This window comes from Mytilus galloprovincialis, chromosome 3 (genome assembly GCF_965363235.1).
Source record: "Mytilus galloprovincialis chromosome 3, xbMytGall1.hap1.1, whole genome shotgun sequence".
In the NCBI taxonomy this organism is placed as follows: Eukaryota; Metazoa; Mollusca; class Bivalvia; order Mytilida; family Mytilidae; genus Mytilus; species Mytilus galloprovincialis.
Genome location: NC_134840.1, coordinates 55,607,183 through 55,632,843, shown reverse-complemented (window position 1 = coordinate 55,632,843; position 25,661 = coordinate 55,607,183). Strand labels below are relative to the sequence as shown.

The 25,661-nt window shown below is 33.1% G+C and overlaps 1 protein-coding gene across 2 annotated transcripts; it reads left to right on the top strand.

Moving 5' to 3' along the window:
* Window positions 1–10,770: 10,770 nt before the first annotated feature.
* On the top strand, window positions 10,771–23,065 carry LOC143068369 (glutamate receptor ionotropic, kainate 1-like). Of its 2 annotated transcripts, none has more exons than XM_076242365.1 (6): window positions 10,771–11,069; window positions 13,169–13,198; window positions 15,728–15,922; window positions 18,820–19,174; window positions 20,659–21,399; window positions 22,130–22,255. In XM_076242365.1, exons 1-6 carry the CDS (start codon window positions 11,004–11,006, stop codon window positions 22,132–22,134), a joined length of 1,392 nt encoding a protein of 463 aa, XP_076098480.1. In that variant the 5' UTR covers window positions 10,771–11,003; the 3' UTR covers window positions 22,135–22,255. The 2 variants fall into 2 exon arrangements, with proteins under 2 accessions (XP_076098480.1, XP_076098479.1); XM_076242364.1 differs by having other exon boundaries at window positions 10,778–11,069; window positions 20,659–21,395; window positions 22,130–23,065.
* Window positions 23,066–25,661: the final 2,596 nt, after the last annotated feature.

Genomic DNA, 25,661 nt, shown 5'->3' with positions numbered 1-25,661 from the left:
CTTTATTATACTGTTTTAAAAGTTGAAGCCAAATAGTATCATGACCAACTTCCTACGGAGCTTGTTTATGTTATCAATGCCCACCGTCATTTTACACCAAATTTATGAAATTTTGGAAGTCTTTTCGAATAATTCTGTAGAAATATGTCAATAGGTTTTAAAATTTATATTGTAAATTTATACACTGCAGTTGTTTTAAGCCCTGGTCACAACGAACCCAAGACACATCTATGCAGTACCACGACATGAAATTTGGTCAAATCGCGGGTCATCTGTGATCGTCGTACGACAGTCCCACGATATTTTGAGCATCGTGGCGCCGTCGTGTGTCGTGGAACGAATATTGAACATGCACCTTTTTGCTCTACGATTTTTTGTCGTGTCACTGTCTTGTGGCTGTTGTGAGAGTGTCTTAAGCCCTGGTCACAACGAACCAACGACACATCTGTGCAGCGGCACGACATGAAAATTGGTCAAATCGTGGGTCATTTGTGATCATCGTACGACAGTCGCACGATATTTTGAGCATCGTGGCGCTGTCATGAGTTGTGTGACGAAAATTGGACATGCACCTTTTTTGCTCTACGATTTTTTTTATCGTGTCACTGTCTTGTGGCTGTCGTGATAGTGTCTTACCACTGTCGTGCGATTGTCGTGCGATAAACACATTGTTGTGGGTACAAACATAAACCATTTTAATAAAGAAAAATCGTACAACTGTTGCACGACTGTCGTACAACAATCCTACGACTGTCGTAAGACACTCGTAATACAGTCGCACGATTGTCTCACGAATACCAAATTTTGTACGATGCTCGCACAACATTGATTGTCTGTCGTACGACAGTGGTATCTTCGTCGTGCAACACATTTTTGTTTTATTTATAGAAGAATACAATTCGGCTGGAATGAATGGTTGGAAAACATACCGTCTGCCGTTTAAAGAGGATAACTATTCCACCAGAACGATTACGCTTGGTCCTGCTAAATAGGCACCTTATCGGACTCCAACAAGAGCAAAATATGGTCCTGTTAATTCGAGCCCGTGAACAGTATAGGAACCAGAGAAACGCCCGACGTTTGTAGGTTAGCGTTTGTGGGTTAGGCCATGGATCGAACGGCGCCTGATGTTGGGCAGAATAGTATGCACTGATGCAAGAGTTGGAGCAGGAACCTGCATGCTGGTGATTTCGTTGGATTCATGAGAATGGAGCCTGGCATGTTTCAGGACAGTGGCACGAAAGTCTTACGACAGTGGCTCAACAGTGAGACAACAGTAACACGCGCACCCCATGACATGAAAACCTGAAAAATAGCCCCAAACAACTCACGAGTGTTGTACGACTGTCGCACGACCGACTTGCGACTTACCTACGACAGTACAATTACAATTCTTTTTTCTCTGTCGTGAACCCATCGTGGACATGTCGTAGCTGATGTGACCACTTGAAATATTTTTGACATTTTGCACGACGGTGTCACGACAACTGTTTTATAGATCATCCATGGCTGCCGTACGACAATCTCACGACTGATGAAAGGCACTCGTGATACAGTAGCACGATTGTCTCACGAATACCAAATTTTGAAATGTTTTAATTCACATAATGTCTGATTCTTATAAATATAGAATACTTTTAGAAAGAAAAACTATACGAAAGCTTAGTTTGGACATTTTTACAGCAATTAAAAATAACAAATTCACCTTAAGCATGGTAATGACTATAATATACCTATACAAACTGATAGACTTATTTTGTCACAACATCATTAAAGTGGAATTAAAGTCTTATAGGATCTAATAAAGATACAAAAAAAGTCTTATAGGATTGTAAGTATGTTTTATTTTATCACCTTGCACTTTCATGATTTGGCTGTGGTTTTCTACAGCAGTTTGTTCGAATTGCTGACCAGTTGAACAATTTGATTTTATAAAACAAATTTCAATTTGGTCAAAATTTTGAATGAGTTGCAATTGGTGGAGAGCAACACTAACAGTCAAGTCACTGTAATAGAAAGAAGCAAAATATTTCAATGGGTGATATTTTTTTGTAAATATTTCATTTGTTGTAACTTTAACAGACATTTTTTTTATTTTTTATTGTTACATTCTAACAACCAAAATTGAAACTTATCAAAGGTTCTTTGGTTGCTTTCCTAATATATTGCAGAAAATATGGATACTAGATGTGATAGATAGTTAGAGGCAATTTTGGTTTACTATCAAGATTTTGTCTCGGAAATTGATATCAGGCGTCACAAAACATACTAGACAATATATATAAAAGACCACAACAACCAAGAAAACATGTACAAATGACGTCAAAAACAACATTAAACAACCTGAAACAAAAAGTGATTGGGCTAATTAATATCCTCTTGTTTACACGTGTTTGTTTGTTTGTTGCATGTATTTTATGATTCAATTGTGTATGACTTTGTCTTGGTAACCTTTATTAATAAGTCAGTAATAAGTTAGTTGAAAGGGTCAATGAGCTTACACGGATCGTATAGTCATTTCCGCGCTTTTAGTACAATATTACCGTAAAAGTCTCCATGTCTTAAATATCTTATTCATAAAGCATTTTAGTGAGAAATCTTCTTTCGTTCTTTGTCAAAGTTCAATACATTTCAGGTACAACTACGTGTATATTTTATTCCAAACTTCAACGCTTGTCTTTATATGAAATGCAACTTTAAAAAAAAAATAATCGGACTTGTAGCACCAAAATGGAAATGGAATGACGTAATTAGTCAAAATTTCATTAGTTAGGACATTGTAGGTCAACCACAGGTTTTGGCGTAAACTTTTGAAAATGTTAACAAAAAGTAAACTCACAAAAATACTGAACTAAAAATTCAAAACGGAAAGTCCCTAATCTAATGGCGAAATCAAAAGCTCATTTATGAATTTCGAATAGCGTTATACTACTGTTGCATTCCTTTATCAGACACATCATACGAATGGATAACAACTGTCATATTCCTGTCTTCGTACAGGCATTTTCGTATGTAGAAAATGGTGGATTAAACCTGGTTTATAGCTAGCTAAAACTCTCACTTGTATGACACTCGCATAAAATTGAATTATTATATTAACAACGATGTGAGAACAAAACAAACACACATAACAGGTAAAAATGTCAAAAATAGGGGTACAGCAGTCAACATTGTGTTAAAATCTTAACCACTACAAATAAATATGTAACAAAGAAGCAGAAAAAGGCAGATACTAGTAGACAAAGCACATGCATTAGCAAACATGAAAGACAAGAATACAAACATTTACCATAGCTCAATAACACAATGACGGGAATAAGTACGGAGCCACGACAAATGAATATCACCAAATACTTATCACAGGTACCAGGCTTATAATTTGATTTATCGTCCTTCCCTCTGCCTATATCACCCTGCTCTGTTGCTCCGTAATTCTCGTATCAAGACTTCAAAACGAGACCAGGCATTATCAGCGACGTCACAATGTGAGAGGAGAAGTTATCAGCGACGTCACAATGCGAGAGGAGACGTTATCAAGCTTGCTTTTGTCAAGCGTAAAACTGTCTTAGGGGAGAAAGAAACGACCAGTAATAGAACGATAAAAAGATAATCGGGTTTTCTTCGTAAAGATATCGTAAAATAACAGCCGATCGACACAATGTGAAACTTTTTAGCTCATTCGCTACGCTCACTCGCCAAAAAGGTTCACATTGTGACTCGCGACTGATATTTAACGATATCAATGTGTAGAAAACCCGATAATCTATACACACCAGACGCGCGTTTCGTCTGCAAACAGAAAAGTAATATTCATAAATACAAATAAAAGAATATTATAGAACGTTATTAAGATGATTAACAACGTAAGTACCCAGAATCTATACTCCAAGCCCATCGTGTATTATTTGTGAAGTTGATACGGAATATTTATCAACAATGTCTTGGTACCTTCTGATGAACTTTTTTTTTTAGAAAAAGGACGAGACGTTCTTCAACATACCCCTGATTCTTCAACTTTCTCCGCAGACACTGGTGGCGTTTTACAAAGTCTGAGAGTTTGCTACAAGCTCTTGAATACAGAATAAGTTGGGAAATATAGATTCCTACACTGCAACAAGTGTATTACGATATTTCTCCACTCGAGACAGTTAAATTTTATTATTTAAAGCGCGAGGCTTGCCGAGCTCTTTAAATAACTAAAATTTAACTGTCGAGAGTGGAGAAATATCGTAATACACGAGTTATAGTGTAGGAATCTGTTTCTCTAATGATTTTTATCCTTCTTTTTCAAAGATTTTCAGAAACTTGTGTTTAACTGTCGAGAATTGTAAAATTTTTGCACCTCGTTCTATTTGGTCAAATATTTTATTGTAATTCTTATTTATTTTTTTTTTTAGCAAATTTATCATCCAATGTGTTCACCTCATAGCCAATTGTTAAACTCGTTGTAATTAAAACATGACATGTTCAAATGAATGTCAACAAGTTCTTTATTAGCCTCAATCATTTCAGTTTCACTTGGGAATTTTAACAGCTTTATAAAAGTCCCTAATAAACTTACATATCAATATGCTACAATTCATTATTCAAATTTAAATTTAAATCACCCAGTGGTACATTGATAGTTCGATATTTTCGTTAGGATATCTAGCACCTCCAAAATGAACATGATCGTAATAAAAATCATGTTATTGGAGACATTTTTTATTGCTAGTGCAAGTGAAAAACCTGTTATTTCTGTTAACACGTTTAGCTCTGATGGAAAAATCTTGATTTCGGAATCCAGTGAGGTAGGTACTGCAGTTGCTGTACTGGCTGTATCTTACCATAGAAAGGTTGTCTGTTCAATAGACAATGATAACTTTACGCTTTCAACAATAATTGATGATGAGTATGTCATCAAAACGCATGCGACACTCGATAGAGAATTAGTAAGTTCTTACGTCGTTAGAGTATCTTGTGAAGATCAGCTGTTAGGACTATTTTCTTCAGTCAATCTCTATATCTATATAACAGATGCGAATGACAATTCACCGGAATTTCATCAAGAATCTTTCATTTATAAGGTTCCAGAAGACATACCAATTGGCACATATATATTTACAGCTGGAGCGAATGACACGGACACAGGAAAGAACGGAGAAATTATGTATGAAATTATACCAAGTTATTTGGGTTTTATTATTGATGCTAATACTGGAGAAGTAATGACTAGTCATTACTTTGACAGGGAAACAATTGAAGCTTTTTCGTTTGATGTAATTGCCAATGATCAAGGCTCACCACAGAGGAAGAGTAAGGCTTCTGTCACAATAGAACTTATCGATGTAAATGACAACAAACCTTTTTTCCTTTACCCGTTTGACGACCATCAATTCCAAGTGTCGAAAAATTGTTTAATTGGAACTTTGATTGGAAAAGTAATAGCATACGATATTGATGAAGGAAGAAATGGTCAAGTGACATTTTTTGTGGAAAATCCCGATTTACCTTTCGAAATAACAATAGCTGGAGAGATACGATCTACTGGTGACATACATAAAGATACAGGGGAACTGTATTATCTTTCCATTGTAGCTTCGGACCACGGCGAAAAAACATGTCAAAATTGTAGTTACTGGTTAATGTTTTACTCTAGCTTTGCTAGACTGTCTTAAAATACTAACATAATTTAGAGTTGTGAAATGAAACATAATAACATATGTCAGAATAACTGTTTGTAGTGTTGGTCATTGTATTGTCTTGTTTCATCAAGTAAAAAGTTATATATATATTAGAATATGCTTTGTTGCGAGTACAAATACATATTATATTTTCCGACAATGAACATATATTGTATCAGGAGACTTCATTTGTACAAGTACAAATAAAGCAAGAATTTATTTGTGTACTTGTTATTTGTACAATAGTTGGCTGATTGTAGGGTAAATTGAAATCTTTAATACTAAAGGCAAGGTGGTATATTTGGACTGTTCACATCTGTTTCTTTGGCTTTAAAAACTAATGTGGATGTATTTTTTTGTAATCTTATATACTTGTTTATATATTTAACGAGCAGCGACAACCAGATGTGGGGTTTTAGAAATTCTGTAGATCTTCTGCAAAATCTTCAATCTCAATCACAACACAAATCTTGAACAAATTTAATTCTTATGTAGAAAAAACGCGCGTCTGGCGTGCTAAATTATAATCCTGGTACCTTTGATAACTATTTACACCACTGGGTCGATGCCACTGCTGGTGGACGTTTCGTTTCCGAGTGTATCACCAGCCCAGTAGTCAACACTTCGGTGTTGACATAAATATCAATAAAGTGGTCATTTTTATAAATTTCCTGTTTACAAAACTTTGAATTTTTGGAAAAACTAAGGATTTTCTTATCCCAGGCATAGATTACCTTAGCATTATTTGGCACAATTTTTTGGAATTTTGGATCCTAATGCTCTTCAACTTTGTACTTGTTTGGCTTTATAAATATTTTGATTTGACCGTCACTGATGGGTCTTATGTAGACGAAACGCGCGTCTGGCGTACTAAATTATAATCCTGGCACCTTTGATAACTATTAATTGGTTTTGATGTGTAATTTGTTATACGGTTTCACTTTTTTCTTTGCATTGTTTGCAAACTATGTCTCGATGATAGACAATTATCAGATCAAATATTGTTCAAGAAATTTGTGTTACAGCCACTTAAAGATATGCTGGTTCTGACTATCGTCGATATCATCCTGATTAGCTCACCTTGTACAAAGGTGTCGCATGAGCTTTTAAGCAATCAGTTTATGTCTGTTACCCAAGGTTTTCGTTTTTGTAATATCAAAACGTTTATTGTTTCTACTCTTAACACTACTATTTCGTATGTGTGATTGAAAGTAAGACTACATCGTCTTTATACTCTTTTTTTTCTTCTACAAACCCGGGAAACGTAAATACAAACTCATTGTTTAGGGGATAACCACATTGATTCCCTTAGCAATTACCGTGACCAAAGATGACATCATCAAAAAAGTATTAGATTATTTTAACATTTTTTTATAGTATGAGTAAAAGCGACAGTAGAGTTTAATGGCGGATGAGGACATCAATTCTCTCATAAACTTATCAAAACCGAAAGTTATGTATAACATTTATATTTTTTTTTAGGATTTAAGTTGAATTTTTATTGGTTATTCTCCCATATCCTGTTTCTAGTATATCAGCCATGCAGGTCGATCGGCAGAAATATTGGAAGTTATTTTAAAACTAAAAACATAAATTATGTTTGCGAACATGTCTAGTTTCAATGGTCGCAATAGGTTAAAAGAACATTCTTCTAAAAAAAAAGTAAACCCTGAATAACAGATATAAATTGATTGCTTAAAAGCTCATACGAGACCTTTGTGCAAGGTGAGCTAATCAGGATGATATCAACGATAGTCCGAACCAGTATATCTTTAGGCATCTGTAACACAAATGTCTTGAACTAAGGAATTGATAATTGTCTATCAGCGAAACATAGTTTGCAAACAATGCAAAAAAAAAAAATCGAAACCTTTATAACAAATCATACATGAAAACCAATTAAATTTGTTCAAGATTTGTGTCAGATATTCTAAATATTTACTACCATATGGAATGAACCCGTAATTAACAAGTACTGCACATAAAACAGATTTTTCATAACCAAATTTAAAAAATCCGACTGCAATGCAAAATATAGTTTTCATACAATATGAAAACTGTAGATCAATATACATACCAATAACATAGTCTTTCGTATGATTGTGGCATATCAAACTAAATCGAGTAGATCTCTGTTATGAATAAGTTATATGGAAATTCTTTAATTTGATTGGCCTATTCAGCAATGTGAATAAAAATGCAACATTCGCATTGGCTACTTGTTAGAGCGATGCTGCCTTTAAAGGGTCACAATGGATTGAATTACTCTCTAAGCAACACTGATTTATTTATTTTTTTATTTTTCAACTATTTAACACCCGCATATTTACTTGAAAACTATTTTGTCAAATTTTATTCCATAATGAAGCTTCGAGAAAGTTTGAAAACATGTGACATTAACAGAAGCCTTCGTGCTAGTATATCCATATGATGACAATTTCGTTATGTGCTTTTTTGAAATAGTGATAATTTGATGATAAATTCACAACTAGGTGATATAGGTTTTATTTGATATTCAAAGTTACAGTAATAAACACAAACTGAAATTCAGAGTATAGAATAGAAACAATTGAGTATGGGAAAATTTTACGGGATGTATAACAATGCCACCACTTAGAAGCGAAATAAAAACGGTAAATCGGAGGAAAAAACTTTGAGGAGTCCGTGTACAGTGGATTGTGGAAAGGTAAACTTTCTGCCGCTATCAGCAATATTAATATTTATGGTGACGGTTCAAATTTTCGATTCTTCATCCTGGGATGCAGTCTCCCATACTTTACAAAGCTTGTCTATTAGATTCATTGTTAAGTTCTCGTCTGTGGTGTGCATTAATAATGATCACTACAGTGGAAGCACACAGCACTAATTTAATCACAAGATGACTGAAGCCTTCATATTCAATCAATGATTTTGATGTTCTGTGACAAAAAGTAGCATTCCCCATCGAGCCATCTTCTTAAAATAAATAGAATGGATAAAAGATCTTAAATGGTAATAAACAAATTGGTTTCAAGATGTATCAGGTGGCACATCAAGTGTTTGCAGATTCGGGTGGTTGGAGTGGTTTGAATAAAAATATCAGCTTTATTTAGCCAAAAGATATAGCTTTTGTATAGCTTCACAGCTTTAAACTAATTGTGTAGAAGGCATATAATATAAAAGAAGAGGACACAATGCTAACAAATGGGCATTTAAAAATTCAGATTTCGAATATAACTCTTTTAGTTCATTTTTTATTACTAACAATAACATTTTTGTTCGCAATGGAGATTCAGTTTATCGTCAAGTTATCGGAATGTCTATGGACACTTACTGTGCACCACTTATTGAGAATCTGTTTCTGTATTGTAAAGAGTTACAAATTATGACTAAAATCAGTAAAGACACATCTAAACAATATCTGATACAAAATTTAATAACGCTTTTAAAAATTTGGATGATATATTGGCTGTCAATAATGACGACTTCAGTATGTATACTTAAGAGAACTATCTTGCTGAACTTAGTACTATAAAATTGAGCTAATACCAACAAAAAAAAAACAATCCCCTCTCCTTGATCTTCATATCTATACAATTAACGCGAAGCTTAATACCAAATTGTATGATAAAAGATATGATTTTCCATTTACTATTGTTAATTATCCATTTTTAGATGGTAACGTTCCCTTGTCACTAATTCTGATGTTTATACATCTCAACTTGTTCGATTCACACTTTTATGTAACAGCGTATTTTTCTCTGAATTACTGAAAAACAATTACACAAGGGTTTCCGATACCACAAACTAGTCGAAACATTGTGCTTGATTTTCATATGACGGAGACGTAATCTTTCAATCAGTTTGATTGAAGTCTGGAGCTGCATGTCAGTTACTGCTAGTGGTTATTGATAAAAAATGTCAGAACCAGAATCTTTGACAAACGAGACTAGTTTAATTTTTAAATTATCATTTACCCCTACCTTAGTAGCAATATACCAACTTCACCTGCATCTGCATGGATATACATTTCCCAACTTATTCGGTATTCAAGAGCTTACAGCTCCTGCTCAGGCTTTGTAAAACCTCGACAGTGTCTGAGCCGAAAGATGATGAACCAGGCGTATGTCAAAGAACGTCTCGTCATTTTTCTGAGAAAAAAAAAACATTGCAAGATAAGACGAACTTGTTAATAAATATTCCGTATCACTTTCACAAATAATACACGATGGTCTTGAAGTATAGATTTTGGTTACTGACATTGTTTGTCATCTTACCAACGTGTTACAGGAAAACCCATTGAAACTTGTTCATTTTTTTTTAAACCAAACTGTTCAACTGGTCAGAATTTTGAACAAACTGCTCAGGCAAGTTGTATAAGTGCTTGGTGATAAAATAAACCATACTTACAATCCTACAAGACTTTTCTAAAGAAAAAAAATGAATGACAGCTTAGTTTTGGACATTTTTATAGCAATTCAAAATTATACTGCCTTTCACCTTTGGCATAACAATGACAATAAAATTTCTATACAAACTGTTAGACTAATTTAAGTTAAAGTCTTTAATGAATTGTAAGTATATATTATCTATCACCTTACACTTTCACGACTTGGCTTTGGTTTTTTACAGCAGTTAGTTCAAATTTCTGACCAGTTGGACAGTTTGGTTTTGTAAAACAAATTGCAATTTGGTCAGAATTTTAAATAAGTTGCAAGATGGAGAGCCATTATAACAGTCAAGTAACAGTAAGAAGTCAACTGAAGCCCGCATCCGGGTGCGGGATTTTCTAGCTGCATTTAAGGCTCATTGGTGGCCTTCGACTGTTTTCTGCTCTTTGGTCGGGTTGCTGTCTCTTTGATACATTTCCCATTTCCATTCTCAAATTAGTATAAGTATTACTTAGTTAGTATAAATAGAGACGCTATATGAACACTAAAAGGTGGCCATGTTTTGTGTAAATAAACAAATATATATTCTAGCTATTTGTATTCTACATATAATAGCAGTGGTCTTTAATTGTGTTAAGTGGTCAGGTTATCAGAATGTATGTTTATATATATATGTTTTGATATGCTACAAATAGCAATCATTAAAATCTGGGACTATTATACTAACGTTAGTAATAGTCCCAGTTAAAATCAACAATATAATCATTTATAAAATTCTGAGAAAAAAAGGAAGAGTTCCTGTTAATTTAAGATAAGAATAGATAATATTAGCCTCACAGTACAAGCACAAGATGCGTACGAATACATTCTTACAGCATGCCTCTCGCTGAATTGTAGTGAAATGTGATCTCCTAGTGCTGTCAGTAATGGCATAAATGGAATACATCATTAACAATCAGAAATTAAAAACATGGACGCACAGAAATTCTTAGCAACCACCGTTTTTATTATTTTTAATAGCATCTTAATTACAAAGGTAAGTAACATTTTGTTCTGTTAAATTGTAAGCTGTCGGCATGAATTACTAGTAATCTGACCTTGATTCCATCGAGGAAATGTGTAAATATCGAGATGAAGGTGATCTGTGAACACGTATTGATATGTTCTATCAATATCATTACATGATAATAGTGAAGATAAAATCAACTTCATCATTGATGATGCTAAGCAATTTATTCGTAAATTATAATCTGTAATTTTCTCATTTTTTGGCAGATAAGTTATTATTTACATGGAATACTCACTTGTCAATGGGTTAAAAATTTAATTAGATTTGTAAAAGTAATTTTAGAAATCAATAACATTATTGTACACAAAACCATTTGTATTCTCATTGTTTTCCAATATGTAATTATTTATTCTGGAAGGGAATAAAATCTACTTTATAGCATGCAAGCATCTGCTACTGATTGTATGGCAGCATTGACACTAATGTATATCTACGTCACAGATTCAGTACAATATAAATATAGCAAATATGTAATCATGGTCATATTTCTCTTTTATTACCATGTAGACATCACAATATGTATCTGGCATAAAAATGGTCTTAAAAGTTAAATTACAACAATAGACTTATGTTAGTTGCAGAAGTAGTTTGTTGCATGTTTGTCTATGTACTGGTTTTTTTTAATTTTGAGATTCTACCAGCCAATCAATAGGTAGAAAAACACACTATAAACAAACACACACACACCCAGAAACTAAACATGCTTTAGAGTTTGACGCTATTTTTAGATCAAATGCATGGAGATTCAGATTCAATGTTTTATCACGCATGCTGAACAATTTATCGTGTAAACAACACATCAACTCGATGCTTTTATTTTGAACTAAATGATAAAGGATGAAGGCGTTTCTAACGTTCCCTCAGAAATCATAATCTATTGATTATCAAAAGATTTCTATAATATATATTTAGTGTTTTGATCTCAGACCATCAAAAGCCTACCAGAAAGTGAACGGAAAATATAGAAAAACAAAACTTTGGCCTACATTGACAAAAGATATAATATAAAAAAGAAGATGTGGTATGATTGCCAACGAGACAACCATCCACAAAAGACCAAAATGGCACAGACATTAACAACTATAGGTCACCGTACGGCCTTCAACAATGAGCAAAGCCCTTACCGCATAGTCAGCTATAAAAGGCCCCGATAAGACAATGTAAAACAATTCAAACGAGAAAACTAACGGCCTTATTTATGTAAAAAAAAAAAAAATGAAACATATTACATATACAATTTTATTTGTTAAATATATATGTTATTAGGCTGTTAAATTTCTATTTTGCATGTCGGGCCTTTTACAGCCGAATATACGGTATGAGCGTTTCTCGTTGGTGAATGTCGTACGATTGTCTATAATTGCTATTTAAACATCCATTTCATTAGAACTTTGGTGAATAGTTCATACCACATCTCATTAATTTAATATTATGCAGTTATTTTGCACCATAGCATTAGTGCTACGAGATGCGGCATTCTACGTCTCGTCAATAGTGAAGGGATTTGGCTTTTTTTAATACTGTAAAGAACAATTACCCTGATTAGATATTGAAACAAAATATGTTTTCAAAAAGAATCTATGGCTACGTGACAAATAACATGGATTTTTCACATTCCTACTTAATTCTTACTTTTGCTGATAATTAATCATTATTGAATATTTTCACAATACACGGTCAAAGTTCTCTGTATTATAAGACATTCTCGCTTTGGAATTCGGAGTCACTCACCTATGAAACACAAAGCCATACAGACACAGGAAACGGAATAACCTTCATCAGTAACAAATTTGTAAATAAAAGAAATAAAAATATTTACGCTTGAGATATAAGAAAAACAAATACAAAAGGGCCTTATAAGAAAACAGTAAAACTCATCTAAGGTTGACTTCATCTGAGACAGTATGTTGTGTACAAGGACAACCCAATAATTTTGAGATGTTTAAAAAAAATATACAAACGTTTTTTTTTAAAGTTTGTTGGTAAATTTTACATATCAATATTGATGTGTGCCGAAAATTTTGAACAAACCTATAAATTTTATGTATCTTATATTCATTTCACAGGGAGAAAAACTGATTGTATCGACATTAATTGTAAGTATGCAAAATTGTTATACACGATAAGACGTTACGTTATTATATGATTTTAAACAGCAACCATTTGCCTATAAAAAAATAAAATCACCAACATCCATATATCTACAGAAAGGCCCGGACATTTTTTTCTTATTTTAAGTTAATTCTATAAATTTTTGCACCATACATTTATTTTTTTGAACTCACAAATCTTACTTTTGCGTTAAAAATTGCATGTCCGGCGTAACATTTCAGATTAAATTAAATGCATTTCTCTATGTTCTGTTGTAATTTTGCACATAAAATCTTCGAAATTTAGTATATCAGCTTCCTACTAGATTTATATTATAACATCATACCCGTTTTTTTTGGTATTGGCTGAACTTTGAACCAAGCCCTCAACGAAATATTCAGCAGAGGAACCTGTCTTAATGAGTTTTGAGGAAAGTTTATCAAAATTTCAGTTTTATTATTATCCCTATAAAATAATCAAATCATATTAAAACTATACTCAATAGAAAGTTCAGAAAAAGATAAGCATTTTCAAAGTTTCAAATGTAAAAAAAAACTTTTTCTTGAAGCAGATTTTTTAAAAATCGAATGTCTAGCCATTATGTCCAAACGTTATTTTTGTCAATTCCTTAGGTGAAACATGTTGTATAAATACTAAATATGCATTTATAATACAAAACTAACATATTTATAGGATACAAATTACAAGTTCATACAAATGGTTAAATGAGTCGGGTCTTTTTACTAACATTATGACCTTACAATTTTTTTCGGAAAGTATTCCCTATGTCTAGCCATTATGTCCAAGGGTGTCATTTTGACGTTTCTGCACAGTGGCGTCTTTTATACAAATATACACTATTTACGAACTGTTTAGGCAGTTAAAATGATGCCGGGAAATGTTCATTCAAAATGGTCTGCTGAATCAAAATAACACTCAGATTAGAAAAACATACACACATAAGGAATAAACCCTTTATAGACACAGGGGAAAAGGGGGGATGGGACGAGGGATAATTTGTCGTATGGACAAAAGTTTTCACGCAAATCTAAAACACCTTTATAGATTAGAAACCGATTAGAATCCGAGTTACAAAGGTCTTATAAATTTTAAACAACTATATAGATACGTATTTGTAAAATTAAACCATCAGTGCTAAAAGATCGAGAAATAGTCTGAAAACTCGCACAGACATTGGACAAACTCCGGGATGATTGAGTTCAATCTAAAAAAAAAAAAATCATTTCAACTAAAATCATTATAAAAAGAAATATTGCAGAATTATTATATGACCGATTTTTATGAAATAAATACCATAAATTTTTATGTTCAATTTGTCAAAAAAATGTTCAGGCTAAATTTATCTTCTCATGTGTCCCTCCGGAAGCAAGATTTTTTTGTAAAGGTTGCTATGTATTCTATCCAAAAAAAAAAAAGGAAAAATTTGCATTTGTTTTCATCTAATCACGGATCAGAAAATAAAAACTATCCTTACGTAATTAATTGCCTTATACATGATAAATTTTGAAACATTTCTTCAGCTTATGGTATTTATTTGATAAAAGTCCGCTCTTGATAACAAAATGTCAAAGTTAGTATATGGCGTCAAATTTGTCAATTATACATGTTACGTCTTGCAACGCAATACCGTGCGTAACGTCTTAAGTGAACGGGTAGTAAAAAATACATAATATGTTTAGTACTGTTTATCATATATCAGTAAGTTGTTCATTACGGAATAAAGGCTACAGAATATTTGTTCCAACAGGAACATATATCATTGTTTATAACAAAGTTTCCAGTTGAACTTCTGTTAGGTGGAACAAATATGCGTTGATAGGGTTATATAATAACTCAGCCTTTTTATATTGTTTTCAGATGTTTATCATAATTTCAATGCTTGAGCACAAAGCAAGCAAGCAAACCAAACCTTTAATTTGCTGGCAAAAGGTTAACAGCTGTTAAACTTTTAATTTATACAGACAAAAAAATATATCTTCATGAATAAAACAACACAAATAGTTATATATGCATGTCTGCGCTGTGATACGGGGACATGCAAGCACATTTATTTATCATAAAGTAGGGTTGTACATTACAGCCGATTGCATTGAGTGTGTAGTTAAAGGTAATATCTTTGATAAGCTTGCTTGCTAGCTGAACCGGGAAGTCATTATTAGGTTAGCCAAACTACCCTCTTTTAAGAGTAGACTAGTCCGACAGATAATCTGTCTGTACGACTAGGCTTCTTCGAAAGGAGGGTAGTATACCTAATAATGACTTCACGGTTCAGCTAGCAAGCTAGCTAACCAAAGATATTACCTTTACGTACACACTCAATGCAATCGGCTGTAAAGATCTTCAACCGTTCATTTGCCAGCTTGGTTATTGACAGAACTTTAAGATATTTGAATACAATATACGAATCAGAATTATATCATTTTAATAAACTATATAGTATTTTGGTTAAGCAGTGTTTAGCATTTAATGAATATTTTTTTTCTTAAACGTTTTTTTTTCTTTTCATCATTTAGCAAGATCCCTATCTTATCAACAAAACAAAGTCAGGAAATGCACCAAAGTACGAAGGGTACATTAAAGATTTATTAGACAAATTATCAAAAGATGTAGGATTCACGTACGACTTCATATTCCCCGTTGATGGGGAGTATGGGATACAACTTCCGAATGGTACTTGGACTGGGACGATTGATGATATACAGTCAAAGGTAATAATACCCACGCATACGAAATACGTTCGGTTATCAGTCAAAACGCAAGTCACGTGGGTAGAAATGTCTGCGGTTATTATAACTCCGGAATGCCCTCACGTTTGTCCGCTGTAAAAATCATAATCAGTATCGTCATCATAGTCCCTAAGCGTAAAACTGTTAACATAGTACTAATCAATACCATAATATTTTTCTAAGTATGAGTGGGGACTCGATGGCCGAGTGCAGGCGCGAATCCAGCCATTTTAAAAAGGTGGGGTTCCCAACCCAGAGTAAAAAGGGGGGGGGGGGGGGTTCCAACTATATGCTCCCATTCAAATGCATTGATCGGCCGAAAAAAAGGGGGTTCCAACCCCCGGAACCCCCCCCCCCCCTGGATCCGCCACTGGAGTGGTCTGAGTAGTCCAACTATTTAGTACTATCTCACTATCCTGTCTACACTGAGGTTGTCAGTTCAATCCGTCACGTGACGTGTTCAACTCCAATCTTAATTTAAGTTAGGATTGTCAGTTTTCTTACCAGGCACTCCAGCTTCCTCAACCAGTACACCGTCACCAAATAGCACAATAGGGCTGATATTAATGATAAGTTTTGGATATGTATATAGATTGTTGCAAACAGTAAATTTTTTCTGATTGTTGCAATAGCATAAGGAGTTTTTGGATATTATAATATAAAAGTCATGTACAATTGGATGTTCCTTACCTCCAGGATAACGTGCATCCAATCATCAAATTTTAGTATAATGTAAACAGGTTTAACACCGCCTGTTTTATATTGTTTGCAGATGTCAATCTTAATTTCAATTTGAGCAAACATTAATTACAACTGAACTAAAGTATATTAGGAAATTTGCTCTAATACCCGATTTTTGTCTATTTTTAATAGCGTGCCACACTCTCTGCACTAATAGAAGCATTGAAGCAACACTTCATAATATATAATGAACCAGCAGCATTGTAAATTTAAATTTATAAATACAGGCTACAAACTAAAAAACAAATTGAAAGAGTTGGTATTGCTTTGTTTCATAAAAAAAGAATGGCCATTGTAGATACAAGTATCTTGTCTTTAGGGAGGGATAAATCCTACTTTGTGAAGGATCACGCTGATTCAAACAAAAAATTCTCTGAAACTGACATTATCAAGATGCTTGATTTCTTGATTGATAACATATTTGTTACGTTCAGAGGACGTGTTTTTCAACAGACTGTCGGCATTCCAGTGGGAACCAATTGTGCCCCTCTTCTTGACGACTTGTTTCTTTATTGTTATGAGGCTGACTTCATACAGGAACTTCTTATGAAGAAAGATAAGAAGTTAGCCATATCCTTTAACTTTACTCTCCGCTATGAGATGATGTTCTCTCACTAAATAAATAAAAATTTGGTGACTATGTTGAACGCATCTATCCAATCGAACTAGAGATAAAGGATACAACAGATACAGTTAAGTCGGCTTCATATCTTGACTTACATCTAGAAATTGACAATGAGGGTCGGTTGAAAACAATTTTTTACGAAAAAAAAAGATGATTTTAGCTTTCCAATTGTGAACTTTCCATTTTTAAGTAGCAACATTCCAGCAGCACCTGCATACGGGGTATATATCTCCCAATTGATACGATATTCCCGTGCTTGTATTTCCTATCATGATTTTCTTGATAGAGGGTTGCTGCTCACAAGGAAGCTATTAAACCAAGAGTTCCAAATGGTGAAGTTGAAATCATCCCTTCGTAAATTTTACGGACGCCATCACGAGTTGGTTGACCGTTATGAAATAACCGTTTCACAGATACTATCGGTTATGTTCCTTACGTCGTAACTACAATCCCATTCCCTTTCATGAATCTGATCTACCGAATTATACTATTTACCGGATATGTAATAACATGAGCAACACGACGGGTGCCACATGTGGAGCAGGATTTGCTAACCCTTCCGGGGCACCTGAGATCACTCCTAGTTTTTGGTGGGGTTCGAGTGCTTATTCTTTAGTTTTCTATGTTGTGTCATGTGTACTATTGTTTGTCTCTTTGTCTTTATCATTTTTAGCCATGGCGTTGTCAGTTTATTTTCGATTTATGAGTTTGACTGTTCCTTTGGTATCTTTCGTCCCTCTTTTACATCTTTTTATCAATGGACGTTAACAAAGGCAAAAATATAACCCTCCATTACAGTCGATCCATTATGCAGAAAGTGAATAATTTAGTTGTGTTTTAATACTATTGTAGAGCCCCTTAGTACAGGTAGAACATATATATAGAATCGATTCTTTGGCTCAGTGGGTTAACGCACTGACTGTCACGCAGGCGACCGGGGTTCGAATCCCGGTGGTTACGATATGAATTTGTAAAGTAGATACATGCTCTCCGGTTACACTATTATAGTTTATAATAGTCTTGAAATATTTGTCACTGAGCGACCGTGGCAAACAAACAAGACCCAATCTATTGTTAACGTAGTCTAATTAATATTTAGGTTCTTGTTTTTCTTTTTCCCCAATCATATTGTGCATAATATTGATGTAAAATGATGTCTTTTATGGGTTCTTGATTAGATTAATAAAATTCTTATCTTATCTTATCTTATCCAAAAAAAAATTGCTGGATAATGCACCAAGAATACTTGTCTCATAACAGGCTTAAGTTTGATAGTAAGACCAATTATATTAACTTGAGACTTGTTTATATTCTAGTTTTCTACTCTAGAAACTTATTGAATATAAACGATATTTTTTTTTTATTTCTAGTTCTAGTTCTCATATCAGTTTAAGTCTTTAATGCGGCTTTTTCATCTACAAGAAATTCTGATTTTGTGTAGAAAGAAGTTTTATCATAATATTTCTACACATGTATATAAAATAAAAATAAATGTTTTATTTACCTTTTTCAGAGAGCACAAATGATAGCAGGGTCATTGACTGTAACGTCTAAGCGTGCAGATGTTGTGGAATTTTCATATCCATTCCAAATTACAAACTTGGTTATGGTTCTTAGAAGACCGGACCAAGCAAGGTTACCGGTTATGGACCGGATAAAACGCATTTGGTCACCATTTGAATCAAGTGTGTGGCTTCTGACGATTGCTGCTTTCTTTGTCACCAGTTCTGCGATCTACGTTATTTCTTATTTTAATCCTTATGATTGGCGTAGATTGGCACGTGATGGAGAAGCAACCATTAGAGAAAGGGAATCATTCACTTGCATGAATTCTTTCTGGTTTTCTCTAAGTGCATTAACTCTTCAAGGTAATTAGTTGGTTATATTTCGTTTGTAATTTAGTAGACACAAAGCATTTCCATTTGCACTCTTAACACAAAAATGAATTGATTTTATATAGAAATCTTAAATCTGAACAGAGACTGCAGAAACCTCCGATTTAGGCAAACAATATTGCCCGGAAGACTGGATAAGTTCATAAATATTTTCCCTGGTTAATATTGATAATGTCTACAATTGTTATACCGACCGGGAACACATTTTATTGGAAAAACACTTTCGTTTTGATGTAAAGTATTTTCCAAACGAGAAATAAAAATATAGGACCAATTTTCCCTGTATGTTTTTCACTGATTGACATGAATAAGGTTAGAAAAATGGTTAAAAACTAATCGAATTAGATATTTATAAGTCTGGACAATAATTTGTTCAACAACTTACATATTCCTTTAGATTCAAAACGTTAAAGTTTTTTCTGCCAAATAAATAACATTGAAATTTTGTACCATCGTTAGTCATATAGCATTCTATAATTTGTTTTGCATGAAGGAACGATAGTTTATGCTTTGGATAATATTTTAATTGACAAGTTTTATGCAAGCCAACTTTATCAAGGTGTAAATAGTTGAGTATGCTATATAGTTCGGTACTAGTGTATCACTTGGTAACCTTCTTACTCTCCTTTTTCTAACTTTTCGTTTTTGTTTTATCAAACGTTTGGTAAATTTGTTGAAATATGGAGAAGGCTATGGAGGTATAAATTATCAAAGTAATTTGATTGGTCGCAAATAAAGTTTACTGTTATCTCCATTCTAATGAAACTGACAGAAAACAACGTTAAAACACACATTTAAAATTTGTCATATGTCGTCTGCGCTTGCGCGTATTTTCATGGCATCAATTAGAAGATAACTGTATTGTATTTGAAGCTCCGACGGCATCAATTGGTGATTTGATGGTCGCAAATTAAGTTTACTGGCGACGCGTTAGCGGAGACAGTAAACGGGTATTTGCTACCATCAAATCACCTTTTAATGCCGTGGAGCTTCAAATACAATATTGTTATCTCCGTTCTAATGGAACTGACAGAAAACTGGCAACGACAAATCATACATTTAAAATCTGCCATTCGTCGTTTGTTCTTGCGCGTACATTTTAAGTCATGGCATCAATTGTCATAAAAAATTGTGACGTTATCCAATCAAATTGAACGTTACAAGCGACGTTGCATTAGAATTGTGAATTGATGCCATGAAAATTTGTGACGTTATCCAATCAAAATGAACGTTACAAACGATGTTAGTTTGTTTTTGATGACGCAAACAGCTCTATTGGTCATATTGTTAACTTTCAAATAGATATGATAAAGCACTTACTACAGGTACATCAATACATCTATGGTGTGTACGTTAGTTATGTCCTATGTTTGCTAAAGAAAAGTAGTAAAAATGTTTCAAGGCCTCTTTATTTTTATTATTGATTTCCTATATATATCAACTAATTCATCTTGTAGGCTATGTCAGAAGTCCACGGTCATTAGGAGCCAGGGTAGTGGTAACTGCTTGGTGGATGTTTGTCATCGTTTTCGTATCGTGTTACATAAGTAAATTAACTGGTCTTCTACAAATACCTCCTAATGAAGAGGAGATTGAAGGATATTTGAAGTTTCAAGGTCTTCGAGATGTTATTAATCGAGACATAAAGTTCATGGTCATAAGAGGTGGCGCTGTAGACGATCTGTTAAGGTATAACACGCAACAAGAACACATACAACGACTAGGCGCCGAACTTAAATCAGGTGGAAGCGGCGAATATGTCGACAATCTCGAGGAAGGAATAAAAAAGCTTGAAAATTATCCTTCCGGTAAAAAAGCTTATATCACCGAATCATTAATGGTGAAATATCAAACTCAGAGATATGGTTGTCAGTTTTATTTTGTAAACGAGAAAACAGTTAAAAGACAATATAGTTTAGCATTTCCAATCAACTCTACGTATACTAACATTATAGGACGATATATTCTACAATACCATGAAGAAGGGTACTTGGATTACTTAGAGAAGAAATGGTTTACAGGTTCATGTAACCAGTATGTATTTGAAGGAACTGATGAAAAATATAGAATTCAAGAATTTCATCCTTTAGATACCGCCTCGTTTTCAGGAGTACTTATTGTATTAGCTGCTGGAATATTGATTGGTGTTTTAGTCACTATAGTTGAATGCCTCATATTCAAATGGGCAGAATCGGTAGGTATGCACGGTCTCTTAACTATTATTTAGAGGATTTATGTGTAAACTGCTTTAGTATACTTAAGATTTACCACATAGCCATATAGACTTCCATACTCGTTCATGGGTGAGCAGTTTGTGTTTTTAACATGACTATTCAACACAATATTACTTGTAATGCAAGAAACCATATTCAAATCTTCTAAAAACAAAGATAATAGTTCTTTTTTTAACATGCGTTTTAAAGAAAACAAAAAGTATTGTCAGTTGCACGTGGTTATTTACATTTAAACTACATGTATGTTGTCATGATTAGTATAATGAAGATATTAGTTAAACAAATTATAATGAAAGCATATCGAAACTTTCCTGGAAAATTCCCATTTTCTTTTCAAAAGTAAAAAAATCTTTGTTTCGATCAAGATTTTCAATTTTTATTCATGAGTAGCCTCCATTTCAAAGATGTGTTAATGTTTTGTTAACAGATTTGTTGTAACTTATGTTCTCTGAAAATTTGTGTTATTCGTATTATTTAACTTATTCCAGATATATTCCAGATATATATATATATAAGTACGTCTGAGTCAGTGACAACTCTACAACAGATGTATCCATCGGATCGCCATCAATGATGGTGATACATGGCTGTGTACATAATGTATATATATATATATATATATATATATATATATATATATATATATATATATATATATATATACCGATTTGAGTACATTCTGTTTCTTTTGTAGGGTGATCCCGTGCACCATGAGCACGAACATCAAAAAGGATCAAACCCAGATGGCATACAGACAACTTCATCATTACTGGATCAGCAAAATGATCGATCTGACACCCAAGTATGATAAGTCCAAAAATACTGATGACATAGATTGACTATGTGACAGTTTTGATAATTTTAAGAAGTTTGTGATGAGAATTTCTTAGAATTAGTGTCATGTGATATTAAAAAAGCGTTATATCATTTGAAAATAACTCACATGTGTGTGCCTTATTCATTCAAAATATTACAACATTTCATTAGACGTTATTGTTCAACTGAAATTTGACAACATTAATAAGCCATAATGCCAGGGCATTCATACAACTTGATCATCACCTTATTTTTATATGTGTGTATTTTACAGAGTTTGCTACCTCTTTTGGTGTATCTAATTTATTTATCTATTTATTGAAATTTAGGTTCTATGTTTTATTTGTATAACCATATTTTTTTTTATTTGGATTCGTGTTTTTTCCTCTATCACCTTAAAACGGATTTAATTTATTGAGTATTAGTGTATATATAAGACCTCTGTTATGGACATTCCATTATTTATTGTAAAGAGATATTTACCCAATATTTCCATTATATGGCCATTGTTACGTAGTTTGTTAAATATAGTGTAATATTTATTCGACATATGTTCCTAATCTAGAAATAACTTGTAGAGTTTATACATTTGTAGAGTTATTTATACCTGTATGCTAGTTTGCAGCTCAATTTCCTGATTTATCTATGTGTTTACATACATCTGTGGAGATTAAGAATCTCAGAAAAAAACGTATATTTTGTGTTGCAACAGAAATATTGCTTTTAAGTATATATCTACTTTTCAATATTTTTACATTTAGTACTAAAGTGTGTTTGTGTGGAAGTTTGTTTAATAAAATCCCAGAAAATATATTGTTTGTGTTTATAATTCAAAATAAAATGTGTAACAGTTATTTAATTATTTATTTTACTTCAGAGCAAGGATAGAAAGGCTAAATAAATATTCCATGATATTCCTGGAAACAGACCGAACCGGTTTTGTAAGTGACGTAACAGACAACAAAAACACAGCCGTTTTCCATAAACTGTGCATTTTGCACGAATACTGGTAGCATACGATAATTTTATACTTTTACCCGAAAAAATACCAGATAATACGACATTGAAATAACTCAAATCAAGCTCAAAGTACTTAGCGAACTGGAAAAATTAGTGAGAAGGTACCTATAGGGTGCAATCATTTAAAACCACAAGTTTAAAAAGACAACAAACAAAATAAAAAAAAAACACGTCAAACAAACCTTTCAAAGAAAACTAAGCATAGAGCAACAAATAACCTACAAAAAGCCGGCAAGATTTGGAAATCGTCGGTATATTGGTATATGCCAACTCGATTTAAGACTTTGATCATAAAGAAACTACCATTGCCTCTTGTCTTTAGACCCATTTTAACATACATTAAATCCAATATATTCCAGAAACAAAGGTTGTTGACAAAACTTATATTTGAATTTACCATGGAGTGAATGATGAACAATTTTTCTTTAATATAAGCTTTTGAAAACAATCACCACTGAAATAATTACAAAATAAATTTAAAATAAAGTTTTTAAGTATACTACATAATAAGTCTTGTCAGTTGTAACAGTTTATAAAATCAGGAGCATAAGATTTATAAATGAGCACAAAAGAAGAGATAACAAGCACATGTTGTTGTTTTTTTATAGCTAAATGGGGAAAAGTGACCGTCGGAAGTTTGATTCGATATGTTGCGATATATTTATTCCCTAAGTTAATTCAGTGTTTGAAAAAAAGTATTTCATAATTACTCTCAAATATACTTAGACCGTTGGTTTTCCCGTTTGAATGCCGTTTTGCACTAGTCATTTATTGGACCCTTAATAGCTTGCTGTTCGGTGTGAGCCAAGGCTCCTTGTAGAAGACCGTACTTTAACCTATAATGGTTTACTTTTACAAATTGTTACTTGGATAGAGATATCTCTCGTTGGCACTCATACCACATCTTCTTATATCTATTCATAAACCGTAAGACAAAAAGAAACGAAAAATAAAAACAGAAGTAACAAAAACCAGCACTCAATTTGTTTTTATAGTTGTATAACTCGGACCAGGATTGCTTTGAAATCTAACGGACTTTTTTTTAAAGACTTGTTTTAGACCGTGGATCAAACGTCCGAGCATTTTAGGACTATACTTGTCCAACGATATTTTAGGAGTGTAATCGACTGCTCCAGATAGGTTCAGATGAAACAGTTTTAAAGAAAAATAAATAAATAAACAACACATTTTTATTATATAGAATCATATTCAAAACAGTGTGGCTGTGGCTATTGATTGACGACCTAAATTATCCCATTGACTGGGACAGATTACGTGAATGTTTGTCTGTAACGACCACTGCTCACTATGTACTTTTTAATGACACTTAAACTGTGGGGTCACCAAAGGTTCTCAACACACGAATAAAGTTATTCGAAAAAATAATCAGGAATAACACGATGTTTTGATCTACATCAATAATATAAATCAAAATATAAAGGTTATTCCTGATTAATTTTTCGAATTATTTTATTATTAAAGACGTAAAGAACCTATGATGACCTCACGGTTTAAGGGCATACGATACAGTTACAGGGGAGGTAATGACGTTGCTAACGTAAAATGTTATTTTCGCGACGTCAAACTGTGACATATCGGGAAAAGATGCATTTTCCGACTGATTTTTATCATTCAAACTGATTTAATTTGAAAACGACTTCATGGACCCCTATTTTTCAAAACAGCAATTTGTTTCATTTTGCAGGGAGATTATGTGACCTAAATTTTATGAAACTGTAAATAGAGGAATTTTTTTAATTTTGATAAACGTGTAGCAAAAAATGACGTATTTTTCTCAATTCATGAACATTTGATAAATATGAGTTATTTCTGAATAAAAAATGCATAATTTTTTATGATACTTATAAAATACAGAAATAACCGATTATTAAACAAAAAACAATTTGTGTTTATCTTTTATAACAAAAAAGTTATGTCTTTCTTTCGAAAAAGAAATTACGGCCACAAATCTGAATTTTAAGCAAATATACAAAATTTCGACCTCATTTTACTCAAAAAGTAGCACATGAAGGTATATTTTTTATTACATATTTGATTTAATCAGGTAAAAAATAGCCTATATGCAAATTTTCACGAACTTGTGAATACAGGATCAAAACTGTATCGTATGCCCTTAAGGGCATACGATACAGTTACAGGGGAGGTAATGACGTTGCTAACGTAAATTGTTATTTTCGCGACGTCAAACGGTGACTTATCGGGAAAAGATGCAGTTTTCGGCTAATTTTTAGCATTCAAACTGATCTAACTTGAAAACGAGTTCATGGACCCCCCTTTTTTAAAATGACATTTGGTTTTATTACGTAAGAAGATTATGTGTACCAATTTTCATGAAAACGTAAATAGTGCAATTTTTTTAAATTTGATAA